General features: G+C 45.6%; 1 protein-coding gene across 1 annotated transcript; it reads right to left on the bottom strand.

Annotated features, from left to right (window-relative positions):
* Window positions 1-1,204: 1,204 nt before the first annotated feature.
* Window positions 1,205-16,477, bottom strand: POLB (DNA polymerase beta). The gene is made up of 15 exons (XM_075723946.1): window positions 16,389-16,477; window positions 15,888-15,945; window positions 15,739-15,805; window positions 15,142-15,216; window positions 14,490-14,548; window positions 13,005-13,054; window positions 12,521-12,572; window positions 10,899-10,953; window positions 10,166-10,238; window positions 9,600-9,670; window positions 8,747-8,833; window positions 6,616-6,680; window positions 5,945-6,084; window positions 5,136-5,242; window positions 1,205-2,877 (listed from the first exon to the last, which is right to left on the bottom strand). Exons 1-14 carry the CDS (start codon window positions 16,447-16,449, stop codon window positions 5,148-5,150), a joined length of 1,008 nt encoding a protein of 335 aa, XP_075580061.1. The 5' UTR covers window positions 16,450-16,477; the 3' UTR covers window positions 1,205-2,877; window positions 5,136-5,147.
* Window positions 16,478-22,066: the final 5,589 nt, after the last annotated feature.

The raw sequence follows: 22,066 nt of genomic DNA, 5'->3' as shown, positions 1-22,066 counted from the left end.
AAAATAAGAAACAGTATTACATCCATCTTTTTGTTTGTTTGTTTTATAATTCAAGTCAGGTTTAGTCTGACAACACAGATGCAAACTCCTCTCTGCCCCCATAAAGGCAGACAGAGGACCTAATCATTAACAAATCAAGAAAAGTGTTATATAATTTGCAATAGTCAATTTGATTATGTATAAAATAGTCTTGCCTTTTCAAGCCTGCAATCCTGTAATATGTTTGCCCTATACTCCTACAAGGTATTCAAATACAGTAGCAATACATTCCATGCTGATACTCTCTAATACGTCAAAGTTAGTAGTTTACTACTTAAAACTAGTGAAGTTTTAAGTTAACCAACAGAATCCCTGTCCCAAATACAACTAGTAATGCAATCTTGACGGGACCTCCTCTCACGTCCAAAATAGTCATTATCTTTCACAGTGGAAAGCTATAAAAGGAGCTATAAAATCAGAGCTGACAGGTTTGCATATAAAAAAGGGCAGACTGACTCTATGGGAGTGTAGAAATGCATCAATTAATTAGACGAGTCTTCTGGGTAATGGCAAGTTGAACAAAATATAGAACACTGCAACTGATAGTACTACGACATACCTAGGAACAAAGCACACAGGTCACATGCAACAGGAGAATGGTCACATTAGCATATGGCCATGTTGAAAGGTTTTAGAAGTAAGGACATGGAAACAGCTTACAATGAGCTTCCGCACTGCACCAGGACACTTAACACTGAGACAAGGAGATACAGATAGTAGTTGAAAATGGTATTCTTTAGGAATACTTCAGGACACAGCCAGCTTTCTCATTCTGGTGTCTACACATACATAAGATACAAAGAACTAGAAACAGATCAGAAGAAAGATGCAGTTCTGAGTGGGCAAATGCCTACATCATGTTCAAAGGTTTAATCTCTTAACCAGGAGAAGGCTGGTTAACCAAGAGAAAGAGGTGCAGTCTGTCTTCAGAAGCAGCACTGTTGCTGCTAGATTAAACAGTTGTCTGTTAAAATCCTACATTAGACAATTTTATATATTGTTTAAATTGGGTGGTTGTTTTTTTTTTTTGTTTTGGGGGCTTTTTGGGGGGTGTTTTTTTTTTAAAAAAAAAAAAGCTAAAACCCAGATACTTTGCTTATTCTTCACACTCGACATCTTTGGATCAAGGCTTGATTTTAAAAAAAAAAGTAGTAGTAACTTACATAAAAAATAGGATCTGTGACCTTCATCAAGAATGGATCTTTCTGTCTTTAAAAATTTCTGCAGGTATAAATCTCTGAATGCTTAAGAATGTCAGGAGAAAAAGAAAGATAGGTTGATTTTTCTCTCAAGGTACCAGGACAAATGCACCACAAGGTGAAGTATCAACACTTTCAGAGACTGTACATTCTCTCATTAGAACTCCCATCCCCTTTCTCTACTCTCTAGGGAAACTCAGTGCCATTTCTCCTCTTCCTTTCACAGTGTATCTGAAACATGTGGCTATTTGCTCTCAGCTGCCTCCTCTGACACTAAATTCGCATCAGAGGTACACCCACAGTGCTGTTCTGTATAGGTGTTTCCTTTACTTTGTAAATAAAAGCAAGGTCTATCCTGGCAAAAGCCTACATCCACAGACGTAACCACATTGTGTCACATGCAATGACAACATTCTTTTGGTTTAGACTCAGTTATGAGGAATGGGGTAACTACACAATTCTTGTAGCCTAGTTAATGTGCATAGTGATGTTCTTAGATAAAAAAAAAGAAAGAAGTGGAACGCTTTCTGCTATCACTGGCTTTGGGCAACACAAAGCTCTCCGGAGCTCCCGACAATTGCGAATGGTCATCTGCATTGCTGTACCACTCGTAAAGCCCATTACACTAAGAGCTAAGTGCATAAAGTAAGACTTGCAAGCACTCGTGCACCTGCTTACGCAACTGGAGAAACGGAAACATAGGAAAACTATTCTGGAGAACTTCCAAGGACTCCTCTAGAATATGCAACTGCGCTCTAATCAAAGACAGAGGCAATTGTATAAGAACATTCTCTACATAGGCACAAATCCTTGTGGTTTTAGAAGCCACAACAGCCGTTGTTACAGCCAGTTTCAGTTGGACTAACTCTATAGGGAATACATTAGCAGATACATTATTTAGTAAAAGAAAAGCACACCACTTTTAAAACAGCAAAATTGGCAGCAGAGCTAGTGCAGAGGCGGCAGAAAATAATCCTTTTATGTACATCAAGAATTTCTACACATTCACAAAATCTCTGCATACCTCGCCAATCCTGTAATAGACGCTTAGCCAGTAAACAAGGATTAGTTTCTGGCTGTGAGAAACATCCACAAAGGGGACAGAAATTTGTTCAGAACTGGCAAGGGAGGGCTCTTGTCTAAAAGAAACCACACTTTAGCATGTGTGACAGTGTAACATTCTGTGTTCCTTACACAGGAAAACATGGAAACCTTAGGATTTGCTCTGGATCTCTTAAATCATTTCAGTAGGACATTTGGGGCTGAATAAAAGAAGAAAGCCAGAATGAGGCTGGGAGAGAAAGTCTCTAATCCATGGCCAGGGCATATTGAACATTAATTTGTCACAGGGAGAGCAGCTGGGAGGAATCTGTGGAGCAGACAGAGTGGCTGAAGAAAGGACAGAAGGGCAGATCACATGCTGCTTATCATAGGTCAAGAGGGAGAAAGCTGCCTTTGCACCTCAGGCTGTGCTTCTGGGCTTTACTGCACACATCATTTCTAGACCAAAATCTGCAAGCCAGTTAGTTCTCAGTGACAATGCTCAACATCCAGAATTTTTTTAGTACTGTGACCGTGGTTTCAGTTCATCTTGTCAAATACTGGTCAGCAGAGCAGCACAACGATCACACCTCAGCACCTGCCAAAAGACTGAGATATTAGTAACACAAGGCAGTATAAAGGGATGTGCATTTTAATCTAGAGTTATTTGTGCACTGTGCCACAAACTCGGGTCGCCTCTTCCACGAGCTAATAGCAGCAAGCATCAGCCTGCAACACATAAGCACCTAAACACCTTACATTTATTTCAGCCCATAACCCTGAATGATAAGCAATAGTATGTCCAATAGGCTGACCCAGTGCTAGGGGCTCCCTAGGCAAGCAAGTTAAGTTAAAAGCTCAAAAGAATACTTTAAAGTCTAGATGCTTCAAACATTTCCAGCTGGTGTCAAAATGACCTGCAATGTTTAACAATGCTGCAAAGAAAGCAACTGGCCCAGCAGATTTCAGGTTCTCCATTACTGGAGGTTTTTGACAGCAGCCAACAGAGACATGAATAATGGCTTAAAAATTCCACTTCAAGGCTGGAAAGGGTCTTCCAAAGACATGTACCCCATTTTCTTTTCCCATTTACTCCAGTTATTGCAGAGCTTGAATACAACATCCTTGTCTGATTTTGAATTTGAAATCCTACAGAAAATTGTTAGTTATGTCTGGCTGTGTGTTACATTCATTCTTCTGTAGTCATGTAAGAGAGTAGTACTTCAATAGCATCAGCGATAATGACTTTGCATTCTATAACTGTGTGCCAAGGTGCAACTTCAGCATTGGAATTTAAGACATTTCTGCCTTTCATGTCTCTTGCTAGTCCTAGGTGTTTTCCAATGATATATTTTTAAGCAAAAAATATCAGGCAGTCTTTTTTTGGCCTGATTAATATGTTCCAAAAAGCCTGCCTCAACACGTTTGCTGGCTTGTGGGGAGTCATAATACATTGTTTTGTGTAACCAGTATTAAAAGCTTTTTTATACTTTCATCTACTCAGCGGGGGTGGGAAATAGACATTCAGGTGCTTTTTTCCACCCATCCCCCTTCAAACATACATTTGAAGAGAGACATAAGAATCTCAAGAATCTGAGATCTAAGCGCTGTAAGAATAATCTTATAGTAATTAGGGCACTTAATTTTAAGTGCTGCAAAAACAAAGCTCTCCTAATACAGTTCTTCTAGTCTCCCAATATATATGAAACAAACTGGTCTCATACTGAAGTTTCAGATCTATTTAAGTTTTCTTAATTGTGCAATGCCAGTACTAATTCACTACCATGGCCAAATCTGATGTATGGTTATTTATAAAGTGCCTGCTGCTACACACAGATGCTGGAGATTATATACTCAAGCAATTTATGCCAGCAGCTTGTATTGGCAAAACGTTCATTTGAGCATTCCAAGATGCTCTACAGACATAATTACTCAAACTGCATTAAAAAAAAAAACTTGAAAAAATCCTACATATCGCCTAATGAGACAATCTGCAACGACTACACAAAAGCACTGGTTTTACTTCCAAGTCTTTCAACCTCAACAAAGTTAACAGCAAAAAAAAGTTACGTTACTTCCTCCAAGAACTGCCCAGGTTTTAGATATTAAACAGTTGGTGACGTTTGCACAGGGTATGTCTGTGTATATGATACTAAAACATGGAAGCATCAGAACTCTGATAGCCTTCTGGAAAACTACAAGAAACAAGCTAAGAGGGCTTGTTCAGTTTGAAATACCCAGACGATTTAACAATGATCACAGCCTAAGGGCTACTAAAATTATTAGGAAAGAACTTCATAGCTTGATCACCACAGGTATTGTCAAATCAAAGCATACAGCCTTTTATAAAAGGCTAATATTGTTTTCTAAGACTTTCCAGCAACTCCAAACAACCAGCATTAATTTTGATTGACAGCTACCATCTTCAAACAAAGCCACAAGAACTTCAGTAAGATGAAAGATTTTGCCTTTATGTCAAAACTTTCTGCTCCTCAGGGGTTAAATAGAAATGAGTGATTTATCATCTGATAGTTTTTTACTAAATCCCAAAGCAAAAGAGAATATGCATTCTCTAAAGAGTCTGACTGCCACACCACCTTCCCCAGAGGTTTTTCTAGTATTGCAGCCCATTCAGTTAAACACAGTGTTTTAATCAGCTTTTTTTTGGGGGGGTGGGGTGGGAGGATATCAAAATGAGATCTTAGAGGATTTAATCTTCACTACACATTCTGTGCTAGTGGCATGGGCTTGCTTTAATCATCAGTAACGTACACTTTTTGCAGTAACGTCCAAAGAAAGACTATGCACTTGGTACATTCATAAGACGCTATGAAACCATCTCTCTAGGTTACAAACCTAGACAAGCAGTTATTCACTCCGATCCTTTGGCTCCCGGTATTTCCACTGGATATAGTCAAAGATGTCTTTTTCACATTCTACTGGTAGGGCCTCCCCAGCAACTCCTGCAAGCAAATTACAGATGCTATTTGAAAGGTGGAAGGTCTGTACAATCCTGAGTGCCAAATACATTGCAAGATATTAAATACATTAAGACAAAACTGTTGTAAGTAAAACAGTCTTAAAAAAACCAAAACACTCCCCACAGACCTTTCCATACAGTGTTTAGGTATGGATCTCACTAGTGTCAAAGGAAATAAGGTAATGAATTAACTTTGGGGCCATGTGGTTATGCAGCTAAATATTTTTTATTTTTTATATATATATTATATATATATAAAATTTATATTAATGTGCAGATACATACATATATATGTGTGTATATATGTATTTTTATATATATATATACAGTCAGCCCCCCTCCAAAACAAAACAACTGAAGGACATGACATATCTTGTTAAAAGAGTGGGAAACCACATATGTGCTGTGCACAACACTGAAAGAACAATCTTTAGGTCAGTAAGACTTTAACCAGATCAGGTGGCCCGAAGAGGTAACTTTGTGCCGCAGCACTGCCTACACATAAGTAGGCTGCCTCTTCCTGCTGTAATGGTGTCCAATACCAGAAAGGACACTGTGAAAAATGTCATGAACTACAGTACTTATCAGAAGTATTTCCAGTACACTGAGAAACCAATTTAAGGAGAAGATCACATGTAACTAGATGTAACTAGAAAGAATGCTCTGTGTAAAGGCCCAGACTGACCAGTGACACCCAAGGGACGGATCGTATACTCATTGATCGTGAAGCCCATTTCCAGAGCACGAGTTCTCATGTTCTTATTGAATATATCGCTTCCTGTGAAATACAGTACACCACAGTAATACTGATCTTTGGGGATAAGCCTAGAATAAAAGTAGAAGAAAAGTACAGATTTATAACAAATATACAACAAAAAAGTTACAAGCCATTTGGAATTCAACCATTCAGACACTGTTCTAGGTTTACTTCCTATTTATGTGCACACATTCTGCAACTCTCTACATTTGATTTTCTGACAAGCCAGATGCAAGAATGAAATTAATTGCACATCAAAGAAAGGTTCAGTACATCTACCTTGACCCAGAAGTTACTGGTGTTCAGCCACTACACGGTTACAGTACTTGCACTCCTGCCAAGAGTTAATGTCAAAGCAGTATGATAAAGTAGGTCACAATTCTGAAACTGGATATAAAGTCATGATTTAAAGTACAGCATTCTTGCTAATAACCTGTTGTAGATACTGGCAGTTGTACAGTGGCTTCCATACTGCAAAGGAATTAGAAACCTAGTAAATGCCATGTTCTAAACATGGGAGTAGAAATTTGAATGCAGAACTTGATGCAGATGCCTACTACGTAGCAGACAGCTAAAGTAGGGGTTTTTGGTGTGTGTACCGGATATCAATTCTCCTATGTGGATAGGCTGTTCCATCTTCTTTATTTGGCAGCTGACAGACACCCTGTGAGGAAGTAAGGAAAGCAAGAAATTCAAAGTGAAATTAAACAGATTTAAATCAATCTTCACCTCCCCACCCCTAAACAACCTCTAAACAATCCTCAGTCATCCTGGAGAACAAAGTTAAATTCCCACTGAACCAATTAAATATTTTACTAGAACAGCTAGATGTCACAGTACCGTAAATCACTATTTTACAGTGCTAAGAGGACCATAGTTTAATGTAGCATATAACTGCCGCTTAAGTTTTTATTACAGCAGGAAGGATCACGGGACTTCTCATTTCCCATTCCTCTGCCCTAATTGTTATCAGGCTTTTCAGTATGCACAAACATCAGCAGGTTAAGGAAAACACAGACAAAGCTCAAGCTAATATAAATGAAAAAAAAAAAAAAAAGCTTTTTCTTGAGAAATTCTCTGCCACTTCTCATTTCAAATTGCCTTGTAATCTTCATGCAATTCACATATCAACCATTTCTTTTTTTCCCTAGTCTATGATCACCTTAAATGACAATGCAGTGTGTGTGTGTGGGGGGCACGAGCTGTAAGAAATCATGAGAAATGTCTACATACTAAATCGTTTCACCAATTGCAGCTTCATGCTGAGACTTCTCTTTCTATTCTTAGCTTTGTTTTGAAAGCTTAACATTGCTTATGCTTTTAAAGTTACATTGTCTGTCTCCTTACTGAGACTTGCTTTTCTCAGATTCTCAGCTGCAGTCACATTTCCCTTTTTACAACATTCCCTTCCTAGCTTCCACTTGGAAGACAAGAGCTATTCCACAACTATTTAAGATTGACAGGATTACACAGAGCAAATGGTCAAACTATAATGAGCTTGTCAAACTGTGAATGCAAACCGGGAATGCAGAGTGTCTCTGCTTTTGGCTCACAGATGTACACTTAGCTTTAAACCCATGCAGTATTCACACTTAAAACCATTTGGCAAGAATGAAAGTGACTTTCACTTATTCCTCCTAAAGATCAAGCCAAAAAAAAAGCCATCAAGCTTCATTCCCTCTCAGAATGCAGCATGAACTAAACTGAAGGCAAATTCTCAGAGTTCTTTTAGCTCTTATTTTAAGCAAAACCAAACAAAAAAATAAAATAATCAAGTGCTCCAACAGCCCCTTTCATCTTGGGAAAGCAAGTATCTTTAACTGTAGTATTATATATTTAAGTATTTATGCCTTACAAAAGATTAGCTGAATATAACGGAATCTTGATTCTTGCCTAGAAGTCCCTAAGTCACGGACCTTTGGTGAACCCGCCTGCAGGGCCACTCCTCTGAGCTTCCAAGGAATTCCATAAAGCCAGCACGAGTGACTGACAGGAACTAACTACTCCTTATTTCCACTCAGTATTGCTTACGCTTCTACACTTCTCTGTTAGAATTAACTTTTAACCAGCCTGTAAGACCAGGATACCTGGGGCCTGTAAAGAAAACTAAGTGAAGCAAGATAACACCCAATACACATGTTTAAGGAAAAAAAGGTTTTGCTGTGAGCAAGGGACCTAACAAAATTAATGTTCCTGTAATTCATTACTTTCTTTAGGCATCCCATATATTCCCTATTATATCCCAAATCTAGCAGTTTATCCAATAAACCTGCTCTGCAACAAAATTGACAAAAAAGGAGATTTTATCTCCTATATTATATATTAGACAAAACAAGGTAAACATAGGCCTGAGATGAACGATAGTGTTTCCAGGATCTTGAGGACAGAGTTACAAAAGTGGTCACTGGTGCAACTGAAGAAGTGAGGTTGTGCTAAGGTTCTGGAGAAACATCAAGCAAAACAGAGACACAATTGGCATCGTATGATGAAGGTTATGTCAGTGGGGTTCAGAACTACATAAATACCTGTAGATTTTCTAATACTGAAATCTTACTGTGAGAGATTCACTGAGAGTTAACGGCAGAAAGTTTTTATGGGGGGAAGGGAGGGAATTAGAAAAAAAAAAAAAATCACAACTCCAGCATTCCAAGCAACATATCTTGTATATATCCTAGCTTCTGTCAGGAAGGGTAATCCCCCCAACGTCCCTCACCACCAAAAAAGCCTTACCATGAATTTGGTGTCACCTTTAGACAGCATATCTGTGACAAAGTGGACTTTTTCCAGTTGTTCTACAACTTGACGCAGAAGTTTTGACTAAGAACAGCGATAACAGAGAAGAAGAAATTATTTCACAAATACCAAAAATATCTTATCCATTTACCAGACAATGGCCCAGACAAGTACAGGACATCACTATAATTGTATGTATTATTGTACATGAAATTTGACCCAGAGGGGAAAAAAAGATAACAATAATGCTGAGAAAGAGCTCATAAAATGACAGCTGTGCAATGTAAAAAAAATTTCCACCTAATTCCCCATGTCAGATTGCTTTCATTGGAAGTGACAAAACTCGCCTCTTGGTTTGAGTTTTAAGCAATGAATCTATAGAAGCAACACAAGAAATATGAACTGTCATTAAGACTTCTCCAGAGTTAGTCCCAAAAGATTACAAGGGCAGCAGGACATTTGCTTCTTGTGCAAAAGATTATGTCTACATAAAGAGATACTTTACCTTTAATCTCTGCTTTATCCAGCTTGCTGTTACAGTTCGAAGTTGTAAAAGCACATGAATTTGAGGGGGTGGGGGGAGTGTGTGTGAAGGGAAGAGGAGGGGCAGAAGGATAAGAGTAAACACACTGAACAGTTCTGGAAGAGGAACACAACATAATACATGGACTGAGAAGCGATTATAACTCCTCAAAATAAACATGGTGATCCAGGAGAAGAGTTTACTATTACCGCAACAAAAAGATGCAAGAAGCTGCAGTACAAGGCTGAGACTACGTATCTTCTGAATTTAAACATACCCTTGTGGAAGTAATACACAGTACTAGCCCACAGTGGCAGAGAAACACACCTGTTTGGATGACTCAGATGTGAAACTTGGATGGGTTAGGAGAACATCCATATCGCCACTTGACTCTGCGCCTAGGCAAGTAAGAAGCACAGAAAAATCCCTCTGCGTATGACAAAGTACACTAACATTGGTGAACATTCATCTAACCTCTTCCTATAAACATGTTCTTCTGGTAGAAAATACTCAGTCACCATTCAAGATATTTGAGAAAAAGAGATCTTAAAGTAAAAGAACCTTGTTCTTGCATCAAAAAGTTTATATCCCCACACATCTCAGAAAATACCCAAGAATTTCTTGTTGTACTCTATAGCGATGAAGCACAAATGTTGTTAATGTAAAAGCAAAGCAAACAATTCACACGTTACGATGTACTACTCTTTATGGGGGCAGGATGGAGAAGCAAGGATTTATGCAGGTGTTTCGTCACTGAACTAACCAGTCAAGACGATAATAACATGAAAAAGCCAGGTTCCAGCATAGACTTTATCTCTAGAAGAACAACATCTATAGTAATGAGTCTTACTTATTAGCCCAAAATAAACATAACAAGATCACAGAGTACCAACCTCGTCTAAAACTGCCACAGACTGTAGCAATATAGTTTGGGTCCAGCTTATTTACCTCCTTCAGCACAATTTCCTGTGTAAAAAGGAAAGATGTGTTGTCCTGGTTTCGGCTGGGATAGAGTTAATTTTCTCCCTAGTAGCAGGCACAGTGCTGTGGTTTGGATTTAGGATGAGAAGAATGTTGATAACACACTGATGGTTTAGCTGCTGCTCAGTGCTGCTTATGCCAGGCAAGGACTTTTCAGCTTCCCATGCTCTGCCGGGGGCACAAGAAACTGGGAGGGGGCACAGCCAGAATAGTTGATCCAAACTGCCCCAAGGGCTATTCCATACCATACGGCATCATGCTCAGTATAGAAACTGGGGGGTGGGGGGGTGGCCAGGGAGCAGCAGTCGCTGCTCAGGAACTGTCTGGGTATCGGTCGGCAGGCAGTGAGCAATTGCATTGTGTATCACTTGCTTTGTATATTGTTATTATTATCATTATTGTATTATTATTATCATTACTATTTTACTTTATTTCAATTATTAAACTGTTCTTATCTCACGCCAGGAGTGTTTCTCACTCTCACTCCTCCGATTCTCTCCCCCACCCCATTGGGGCAGGGACAGTGAGTGAGCGGCTGCGTGGTGCTGAGCTGCTGGCTGGGGCTGAACCACAACACATGTGTTTAGAGGTGTCAGTTGTTCATTGGCCACCAGTGCCTCACGTCCTCGATAAAGACATTCTTACCTGCATTTGCAGCATTTCTTCCCTCGGGATTCTTTTCTCAAAGTCTTCAAAGTATCTGCATATATAAAAATAAAAGTGTCTGAAAGAGCGGCAAGGGTAGCATCTTAAAATTTTAGTCAATTAAATGTGTATCAGAGGAAAGAATACAACTTATATTACTGTCACATCACAAAAAGCTCCCCATTCTCACCAAACATCTTAGAAAACATCTTGCCAAGCGATGGTAAAAACTCACAACTGCAAGTTTGACAATGCTTAGAAGACAGTTTCATGGCATATTATTTCCACTGTATATGAAGAACTGCTATGAGGTGGGAGTAATATTACTGTATAACCAATTGGTTTATATTTACATAGCCCCTGAAAACACAAAAGGTTCCTGACAAAACTCAGTCCACCAGCAAGCAGGAGGTACAGGTCCCTCACCCACAGTCAGAGGTGATCTATGTTGGAAACAGCTAAATGAAAGCTCACAAGTCAAATACAGCTCCCGATATCTTGGCATGCAGCTGTAAAAAACAGACTGCCAGCATGCTGCTTGACTGTGGAGAAAGAGAGGCCAGGTGAAACAATGACGTGCCTGATCAGCAGGCACATTCTTCACCTCTCCAGCACCAGAAACATTGACAGCAGGCACTGGCAGCCATACTGCAGCCTCGGAGCCACACACGTTCCCCGACACTCATCACCCAACCATCCCAATCCAAAGCTCTGCAGACAGAGCTTCTGGATATGGGACTCCCCCCGCGCCCACCTCCCTCAAAGAGCTGCAGTGGAACTAGGGACGAAAAGACCACAATAGAGCGGTGAAGCCATTCTTTTAGCTCAGCACTTACCAGAGTTTCTGAAACAACATCCGAGCACAACGTTGGAAGCAGACCCAAGGGCAATGTGTGCACTAGCAACACAGACAGGTCAGGTGAGTTTTCTTATACTCACTTAACAGGGAAAGGTTTTCCCTTGAATGCTCACACATATAAAGGCAGGGATGCACACTGGGTATGGGGCTCAGATGAGCAGCGGGAAGATGACAATCATTAGGTAACCCTTCTCACTCACTGCAAGCATTTCGTCCAGATCACATATTCCGCATCTCTGCCTCTGATGTGGAAATGCTAGAGCTGGGCCCTACACAGAACCAGTCCAGATATAGGGCTTTATTTGGTTCATTTGCAGCTTCTTGCAAACACAGCCATACTTCTTCCAGAACTAGCACACTGGAACAGCCACTCAGCAAGCACCATTCAAGCTGGTAAGTACTCACATTCTGCATTAGCATTCTCAAGTTCAGACATGCAAAGGTCTTACCTTGCTCACAACACATAATAAAAAATAGCCCGGGCCACTTTTATGCAGATTGCCAAGAAACATCATTGCAACCTTGCTAAAGCGATTCTCCATGAGCTAACTGAAAGAGTCATTTGCAATTAATTCCTTCTGGATGGAGACTAAGCCTCCTGAATTTCAACCCCAATGAAACAAAAGCTCTGAGTAACTGCTGAAAAGCATGTAGAGCACACAGAGAGAACAGAACCCTACTTGGCCTGCATAACCTTACATTACAACCTGGTGTCTGAAAGAGTCATTAGAAAAGCCAAGCACTTGCACCCAAGAAAGCTTACTTCAACCCAATTCGCTGGTGATGTGTCAGCTTGTGCTCATTTTTCCTTAGATCTAGAAGAATTAAGAAAAACAAACAAACAAAAAAATTACTTGAGGACTAAAAATCTTACAGTAAGTTTCCACCAATGCAAAGATGATACATGCAAAGCATATGTAACAAGAAAACAGCAACCTCAAACACAAAGGAAGAGATTTCAAACCAACTACGCAACAGCTGATAGGATGCATACAGCACTTCCCGACAAGGACTTCAGTAAACCATTCACCTTAAAGCCAAAATCCTTGTAATCTTCCATGTAATCTGTAAGTACTTTATTTTGGATAGGTATGTAATGCCTTTAGCCTGTGCGCTAACTTTAGCATCTTATACGCTTTCCTCAAAGCCTAAGGCATAATTGCTATCACAGTACCACCGTGGAACAGGCAGCTTGACAGAAAAAAACAGTACCGGAGTGTAAACTGAGTACCCAAGGTTACACTTACCTTCTAAAGTCTTAATTCCTTCCTCAACAAACTTCCTAGCAGCAGCAGGACTGCAAAGAGAGAAGGCAATCTGCCATCAGGAACAGCAAGAGTCTTACAACACCGCAAAGGACATTAGAATTCACTGTAACTGCCTAGGTTCTTCAAGGCCAAGACTGAAGTCGCTTCTGATGCTTACCCTCTTTTCAGCATATGCATTTTCAGTTTGTACTTTCAACCAGCAGAGATAGCTATTCCAGGCTTGACCTGCACATTTTTTAGCATTGATCTAACTATATAGCGATGTATGATTGTAAAAAATAAACAAGATCTCACTAAATCGGCAATATTGCTTTAGACAACAATAGCAAATGCATAATAAGAACTACTTTAACCACAATCAGTCTCTGAACCAGCTTAAGGCAACAGCAACACAAAAATGTCTTTAAACTAGCACTTCAAAAACCCCAACAAGGCTCTAGTTTGCAACCTACGGTACAGCAAAGCAGTCCCAGCTCCAACTTGGCTGAAGAGTTTGCCTTAAGCACAACACTCAAGTGAATGGCTGAACCTTTTTCCTTTTTAAGGGTTTGTCATTAGATTAATCTGCGTGACTCTGCAGGGAAAGAACTGTGAGACAGGTATTCAAGTAATGTTATCCAATATCTCAAAACGCTAAAAACCACCAGCCTGGAAGCATAGTCCCTTCCTGGGGAACTAGTCTCCAACTACTCTGGAATCCCATGGTTACAGCTCCACCACACTTGAATCCACTTCCTCAATAAAACTCTTACATTATAATAAAATTATCAGATCTTGACCTGCCATTTACTTCCTTTCTTACCCTTCTCTGCATCTCTTGCCAGATTCCAGACCAAGAGAGGCAACTTCCACTGTCCTGAGACAGGACAGCACCCAAGCTTCTCCTTCTGCATCCCATCCCAATTTCTCAGATGCATTCTCAAATACCAGTATATCCTCAAACTTTGAGCATGTTTTCCCTCAGAATTACTTGAGAATGATCACATTCTCTACCCTTGACCTCAAGGGTTTCAAACATGGCACAAAAGCCCTGACAGTTTTTTTTGTTTGTTCTTGTTTTGTTTCGTTGCCTGTTTCAGGGCTCTACTTCTTTTACAAACACATGCACCATTGTCCCTGGGCCCAACTTCCCACCAAAAGTCCAAAAGGGACTTCTCACTTCCACTCTTCTCAGTCCTTCATGGTTCTGTTCTTGACCAGCTCTTCTTTCCCTCTCAGCTTGCACACAGAAGCTTCGCGCTTCCACTCTTCTACCGCCAAGTCCATAACTAACGAGTCTACACCCTTTCTTCTCGGCCAATCGTGTCATCACAAGTATGGTGTCTCAGAGTGGGCACTACAGCATCAGGTCAGACTCACTCTCTTCATTACTTGCAATCACCCAATTTCTGTTCATAACTCCACCAAATAAACAGAAGGGGGGAAAAAAACTCAAACCAAAAAAACAAACAAAAAAACCTTTACCCAATGCCAGTAACTCGTGTCAGGAAATTGATAGATGCGCTTGTATCATCTTGTCGAATCTGCAAAAACAAAACAACAAACCAAGCCCTTCTTTACTCCATTTGCAATAAACAAAGACTTCTTGATAAAACAGCTTAATCAGACTCTGCTTTGGAGACTCACTATAAGTCAATGCAAAACAGTACCAATGGTAGTACAGTGTATCACAATAATGCCATACATACCAAGCCTGAAAACTGCCTAACTACCCATGCTAAGGTGAACAGCTTGCTTAACCCACAAAACTCCAGGGCTTTCCAGAGTCAGAATTCCACTTCTCACAGGAGACATTCACATGCTGATTATATAACCTAAAATATTTTCATCAATAGACAGTTTTGAGGCTTTGGATGAACTTCTCGTTCCCTGCTTTCTACTTGCCACAGACTCCATGTCCACCATTCCTAAGGTTGACATCAGTCTCTTCAGAATCATAGAATCATTTAGGTTTGAAAAGACCTTTAAGATCATGTAGTCCAACCATTAACCTAACACTACCAAGACAGAAAGACTCTAGGGACAACAACAGAAATCGCACAAGCAAGCAGGCTACTTTGCAAGTTACAAAGAAAAGCAACTATTGAGAAACAGAGCACAAGGGAAAGAAACTCACCTTTTCCAATTTGCGTAGTTTTCCAGTGGATAAGAACTCATCTATCTTCTCAGCTATTTTAGCACCCACTCCATCCTAAATATTGCAGAGGGGAGGGGAGACAAGTTAACTTCAAGGTCATTTAAAGCCATTATATCTAGAAAAAGGGGAAACCTTCTCAGAATTTAGAGCCCAGAAAGAACTACGAGGCCACCGAGACCATGATAAAATACTGGACCGTAAGGGAGCACGAGAATTCAAGAGTACGACACAAGCAGCATGAACACTGTAACTCAAGGGCTATATTAAAAGCTACCCCAAAGCAATAATTTTGAACAAGGCTTTGATTATTACTGCTCAAGTTCCCCAACTTTAGCGAAGCTGTAGCAAAGCAAAAGGGAAACCTGCCGTAACAGAATCCTTTTGCAGGCAGAGGCTCAGCTGGAGGCCCCAGTTCCAGCTCCGAAACTGCCACGGCAGCCACGCCGCGTCCCCGAGACCTGACTGGGCACCGTGAAGCGGGGCCGGGGCCGGCGGGGTCTGCCCGGCGCTGCCCCCACGCCGCTGCCCCCGCTGCCCCGAGGACCTCCCGCCGGCACCCTGGGCAGGAGCACCTACCAGCTTCTTGGCTTCGGCCCCGCTCCGGATCTTGCTAGGATACCGGGAAATGACCGAGGCTGCTTTCCTGCAAACACGGCCGGTCAGGGCTGCGCGCGGAAGGCGCTGCCCGCCCGGCTGCGCGGCCGCCGGGGGAAGGGAGGCGGTACCTGTACGCGTTGTACTTGTGAATGGCCCGGTTCACGTTGCGCTCGTAATTGGCCAGCTCTGCGGGGAGAACCGCGGGGGGAGCCCGGTGAGAGCCGCGGGGGGAGCCAAGGGGGGGGAGAGCCCCGGGGGGGGGGAAGGGAGAGCCCCGGGGGGGGGGGGAAGGGAGAGCCCCGGGGGGGGGGGGAAGGGAGAGCCCCGGGGGGGGGGGAAGGGAGAGCCCCGGGGGGGGGGGGGAAGGGAGAGCCCCGGGGGGGGGGGGGAAGGGAGAGCCCCGGGGGGGGGGGGAAGGGAGAGCCCCGGGGGGGGGGGGAAGGGAGAGCCCCGGGGGGGGGGGGAAGGGAGAGCCCCGGGGGGGGGGGGGAAGGGAGAGCCCCGGGGGGGGGGGGGAAGGGAGAGCCCCGGGGGGGGGGGGAAGGGAGAGCCCCGGGGGGAGCGGCGGGGGGGCAGCCCCGGGGGCGCAGCCCCGGGGGGAGCGGCGGCCCGCGGCCCCCCCGCCCTACCGGTGAGAAAGTCGGTAATGCCCTCGTTGGGGCTCTCCTGCGGAGCCTTCCGCTTGCTCATGGCCGGCACCGAGAAGCAGCGGAGCCCCCGCCTGGGATCGCAGGGAGGTGCTTCCGGCGGTGACGTCACAGAGCACCACCCCCTCAGTACGCATGCGCGGTGCCCCCAGCAGCGCGGTGGGAGGCGAGGCGAGGCGAGGCGGGGTGAGGCGGGGCGGGGCGGGGCGGGGCGGGGCGGGCGGGCGGGCGGGCAGCAGGGGCTCTGGGGCGCGGGTGCGGGGTAGAGCCTGGAGCTGCGGCCGTCACCTGCCCCCCGCAGCGCCACTCTGCCGGTACGGCGCCTGCCTGCGCCGAGCTCTGCTTCCTGGCGCGCTGTCGCATGAACGAGATTTTCCACCAGGGTCTGTTTGCCTTGGGCTGCTTGTGTTGTCTGAGAGGCGGCTTGAGTGAGTGGAGCGCGCCCCTGCTTCTTACCACTGTCTCAGTGTCCTGGTTTCGGCTGGGATAGAGTTAATTTTCTTCCCAGTAGCAGGCACAGTGCTGTGGTTTGGATTTAGTAGGAGAATAATGCTGATCACACACTGATGGTTTAGCTGTTGCTCAGCACTGCTTATGCCAGGCAAGGACTTTTCAGCTTCCCAGGCTCTGCCAGGGGCACAGGAAGCTGGGAGGGGGCACAGCCAGAAGAGTTGATCCCAACTGCCCCAAGGGCCATTCCATACCATACGGCGTCATGGGCAGTATGGAAACTGGGGGGGTTGGCCGGGGAGCAGCGATCGCTGCTGGGAACTGGCTGGGCATTGGTCAGCGGGTGGGGAGCAATTGCATTGGGCATCACTTGCTTTGTATATTGTTATTATCATTATTGTATTGTTATTATTATCATTACTATTTTACTTTATTTCAATTATTAAACTGTTCTTATCTCACCCCAGGAGTGTTTCTCACTCTTACTCCTCCGATTCTCTCCCCCATCCCACCGGGGCAGAGGGAGTGAGTGAGCGGCTGCGTGGTGCTGAGCTGCTGCCTGGGGCTGAACCCCGACACTCAGCTAGAGTCTGTTTTGCATTAGCTCCATCTGTCCAGTGTCTGGAGTCTTTAGAGGGCCTGGTTTTTATCCTGGTTTTGCTGGATGCTGCTTTCTGAGCAGTCTGGAGATGACAGAAAACTTGGTTTGCCATTGGTGGTGTGTGCCTGTATTTTCTGGGAAAAGGGCTGGGGCTGTCGGGTTTTCCTCTCAAATACCAAACCAGAATTGTATCCCAGAAGCAAAAAACATAGACAAGGGAGCGGAGTGCTGCTCGCTGGCTTACCACATCAAGGGCAGCAGCAGCAACAGGACCTGACCATTTCTCACAAAACCAGCAAACACTGCTCCAGTGGTGACTCTTGAGGTGTTGCAGGGGAAGGGGGAACATGTGGGCAGTGAGCCCCATGGCAGACTCACTTCCAGGAGTTATGTGCATTAATTAATAAACTCTAGCTTTATTCTTTGCACTTATGGCTGTGCACTTATGGCTTTGCACTTATGTCCCTTTGCACTTGGAAGTGCCCGGGACAATGTCCACTGAGGAGGTTATGCATTGTGCAGGGACTGAGCAGCTGGTCCCGAGGCCTCCCAGACCTCTTTGGGATCCCTGGGGGTTTCTGGAGCACCCAAGTGCTGTTCACAGGGCTGCAGGGAATTTCCATTGCATTGCCATGGATGCTCCAGGCTGTTGGTGGCATTTTCCATCATCTGGTGGGCAGCCAGGGCCCCTCCAGGACCATGAGAAGTCCCCAGACCACTCCTGGGTTTGCTCTCTGCACCCTGCGATGTCCCGGGCACATCTGGGCCAGCAGAAGCAGTGCTGACAGACAATTGCACAGACTGAGGGGCTGCCTACAGATGTCCTGTAAGCTACTCTGAGCCCCATGGCACACGTTACAGCCCCTTTGGTGGGCAGCAAGGCCCTTCGTTTGCGTTTGAGTGTGTCCCCAAGCCCTCTGTGTGCCTTTCTGTGCGCTCCCATGTCCTGCATACATCTTGCAGCATATCACCAAGTTTTCTGTGTGGCTTTCTCCTGTCCCAGAATTTTCCTGGTATTTTGGTGTGCTCCAGGGTCCTCCGTTTTCCTTTCCGTATGCCCCAAGGAGTCCTCTGTTTGCATTGTCATCCCCTGATGTTCTTTTTTCTTTTATTGCACCCCAGAGCTCTCCATTTGTTCTTTTGTCCCTGTGACAATACATCTTTTTCTCCCTTCTGTTCGCAAAAAGGCCTTCCCAGTAGCTTTCACCAAGCTGCTTGTAGGAGTGGGGGCACTCCTGCAGCCCCAGCTGCCCCTGAGGAGGCTGCTGGCCAGGGCCTCCTGTTCCTGATCAGCTTCAGCTGTGGGCTGGGGCGGGACAAGCCCCAGGTGATGCTGATTACAACAGCTTCTCTGTGAAAAGGGGCTGTAGTGTTTTTTTCGCTGCTTGAGGTGGCTGTGCTGGGGCTATCTGTGACCAAAGCTGCAGCTGTACCAGCGGAGAAGGTGAGCAGGGCTGGGCGTCTCTTGGAATGCAGAAGTTGCAGGTATTGCGACACAAATGATGGGTGCTGTCGGGGCGCACTGGGATGGGGAGAACCCTCCTGCTGCAGGGGGTGCACGGTCCGGCGTGTGCAGCTGCCCAAGCACCTGAGGCGGGCGAGGGCGGGCGGTGGGGGCTCACCGAGGGGGCGAGAGCACCGGGTCCGGTCGGGGCCACGCGAACGGCAGGTCCCAGGAAAAACTCCGAGGAGGGGGGTGGTGTGCACGGGGGCGCTGCGCTGCCGGTCGGGGCCACATCGGCGGCGCGGGCCGGTGGCGGAGGGGCGCCGGGGGACCACGACATGTCGGACTCCAACAGGGGCCGTCGGAGGAGAACCCCGGGGCCATATTGGGGACACTGAGGCAGCGCTCTGGACTCCACGGCGCTTCCGGGACAGGAAGAAAGAAGGCGCGGGGGCAGAATGGCGTCCCTGAAGAGTCTGGCATTGGAAAACTCTCCAGCCCGTAGCACAGACGGAGCTGCCGTCTTCCCGCACAGCGAGCGCTGCCGGAAATGTCTGCGCGGCATGCTGGGAGCTGTAGTTTTCCGACAGCTTCCGGCCGTGCACATTCGTACGCAGGGCATGCTGGGGGCTATAGTATTATGGGCGAACTTCCGGTCGGCCATGTTGGTTCGCTATACATGCCGGGACTGGTAGTCTTCTGCCACGTGGCTCGGGGAAGGCCATGTTGTTCGCTGGGCATGGCAGGATCGGCAGTATTCTTGCATGTGACTCTGGACGGCCATGTTGGTTCGCTATGAATGCCGGGACCAATAGTCTTCCGTGACTTCCGGTCGACCATGTCGAGTCGTTAGGCCTGCTGGGAGCATTAGTCTTCTGTCACGTGACTTCCGGTCGGCACTGTTGGTTCGCTGGGCATGCCGGGAGCTGTTGTCTTCCGGCACGTGACTTTGCAAACGGCCAGGTTGATCCGCTATGCATGCCGGGAACGGTAGTCTTCTGGCATGTGACTTTGCAGACGGCCATGTTGGTTCACTGGACATGCCGGGAATGGGTTTTTTTCCACACATGGCTTCCGGTCGGCCACGTTTCTTCGCTATGCATGCCGGGAGCAGCAGTCGTCTGGCACATGACTTTGCAGTCGGCCATGGTTGTTCGCTCTGCATGTTGGGAGCAGTTGTCTGCTGTCACGTGACTCCGGTCGGCCATGTTTGTTTGCTGGGTACGCTGGTGGCAGTAGTCTTCTGCACAGGACTTCATAGAATCATAGAATGCTTTGGGTTGGAAGGGACCTTTAGAGGCCATCTAGCCCAACCCCCCCTGCCGTGAGCAGGGACAGCTTTAACCAGATCAGGGTGCTCAGAGCCCCGTCCAACCTGACCGGGAATGTTTCCAGGGATGGGGCCTCCACCACCGCTCTGGGCAACCTGTGCCAGTGCTTGACCACCCTCAATGTAAAAAATTTCTTTCTAATGTCTAGTCTAAATCTATTCTTCTTTAGTTTAAATCCATTATTCCTTGTCCTGTCACAACAGGCCTTGTTAAAAAGAGTCTCCCCATCTTTCCTGTAGGCCCCCTTTAAGTACTGGAAGGTTGCAATAAGGTCTCCTCGCAGCCTTCTCTTCTCCAGGCTGAACAATCCCAACTCTCTCAGCCTGTCCTCATAGGAGAGGGGCTCCAGCCCTCGGATCATTTTGGGTGGCCCTCTTCTGGACCCGCTCCAGCAGGTCCATGTCCTTCTTGTGCTGAGGGCCCCAGAGCTGGACGCAGGGCTCCAGATGAGGTCTTATCAGAGCAGAGTAGAGAGGCAGAATCACCTCCCTCGACCCGCTGGCCACGTTTCTTTTGACGCAGCCCAGGATATGGTTGGCTTTCTGGGCTGCAAGCGCACATTGCTGGCTCGTGTCCAGCTTTTCATCCACCAGTACCCCCAAGTCCTTCTCCGCAGGGCTGCTCTCAATCTCTTCATCTCCCAACCTGTACTGATACCGGGGGTTGCCCCGTCCCAGGTGCAGGACCTTGCACTTGGCCTTGTTGAACCGCATGAGGTTCACACAGGCCCATCTCTCCAGCTTGTCCAGGTCTCTCTGGGTGACATCTCATCCTCCTGGCGTGTCAACCGCACCACTCAGCTTGGTGTCATCTGCAAACTTGCTGAGGGTACACTCGATCCCACTGTCTATGTCATTGATGAAGATGTTAAATAGCACTGGTCCCAGTACAGACCCCTGAGGGACTCCACTTGTCACCGGTCTCCATGTGGACATTGAGCCATTGACCACGACCCTCTGGATGTGACCATCCAACCAATTCCTTATCCATCAAACAGTCCACCCATCAAACCCATATCTCTCCAATTTAGAGAGAAGGATGTTGTGGGGGACTGTGTTGAACGCTTTACAGAAATCCAAGTAGATGACATCCATTGCCTTTCCCTTGTCCACTGATGCAGTTACTCCTTCATAGAAAGCCACTGGGTTGGTCAGGCAGGACTTGCCCTTGGTGAATCTGTGTTGGCTGTCTCGAATCACCTCCCTGTCCTCCATGTGCTCGAGCATAGCTTCTAGGAGGATCTGCTCCATGATCTTCCCAGGCACAGAGGTGAGGCTGACGGGCCGATAGTTCCCGGGGTCCTCCTTTCTTCCCTTTTTAAAAATGGGCAAAACATTCCCCTTTTCCCAGTCAGCAGGGACTTCACCTGACTGCCATGACTTTTCAAATATCATGGAGAGTGGCTTGGCAACTACATCAGCCAATTCCGTCAGGACTCTGGGATGCATCTCATTAGGTCCCATAGACTTGTGTACATTGAGGTTCTTCAGGTGGTCTCAAACCTGATCTTCCCTTACAGTGGGAGGGGCTTTACCCCCCTGGTCCCCATCTTTTGGTCCATTGATTCAGGAGGGGTGAGGGGAGAGGTTGCCGGTGAAGACCGAGGCAAAGAAGTTGTTGAGTACCTCAGCCTTCTCCTCGTCTATTGATACAAGTTTGCCTTTCTTGTTCATTGGTGGGGGGTGGGTACGCTTTCCTTAACCTTCCTTTTCTGGTTGACATACCTGTAGAAGCCCTTCTTGTTATTCTTTACATCCCTTGCCAAATTCAGCTCCATCCTCGCCTTCGCCTTCCTGACCTCCTCCCTACACAACCGGGCCGTTTCCCTGTATTA

The sequence above is a fragment of the Pelecanus crispus genome, chromosome 21 (genome assembly GCF_030463565.1).
Source record: "Pelecanus crispus isolate bPelCri1 chromosome 21, bPelCri1.pri, whole genome shotgun sequence".
NCBI lineage: Eukaryota > Metazoa > Chordata > Aves > Pelecaniformes > Pelecanidae > Pelecanus > Pelecanus crispus.
This window is presented reverse-complemented; position numbering and strand designations above follow the sequence as displayed.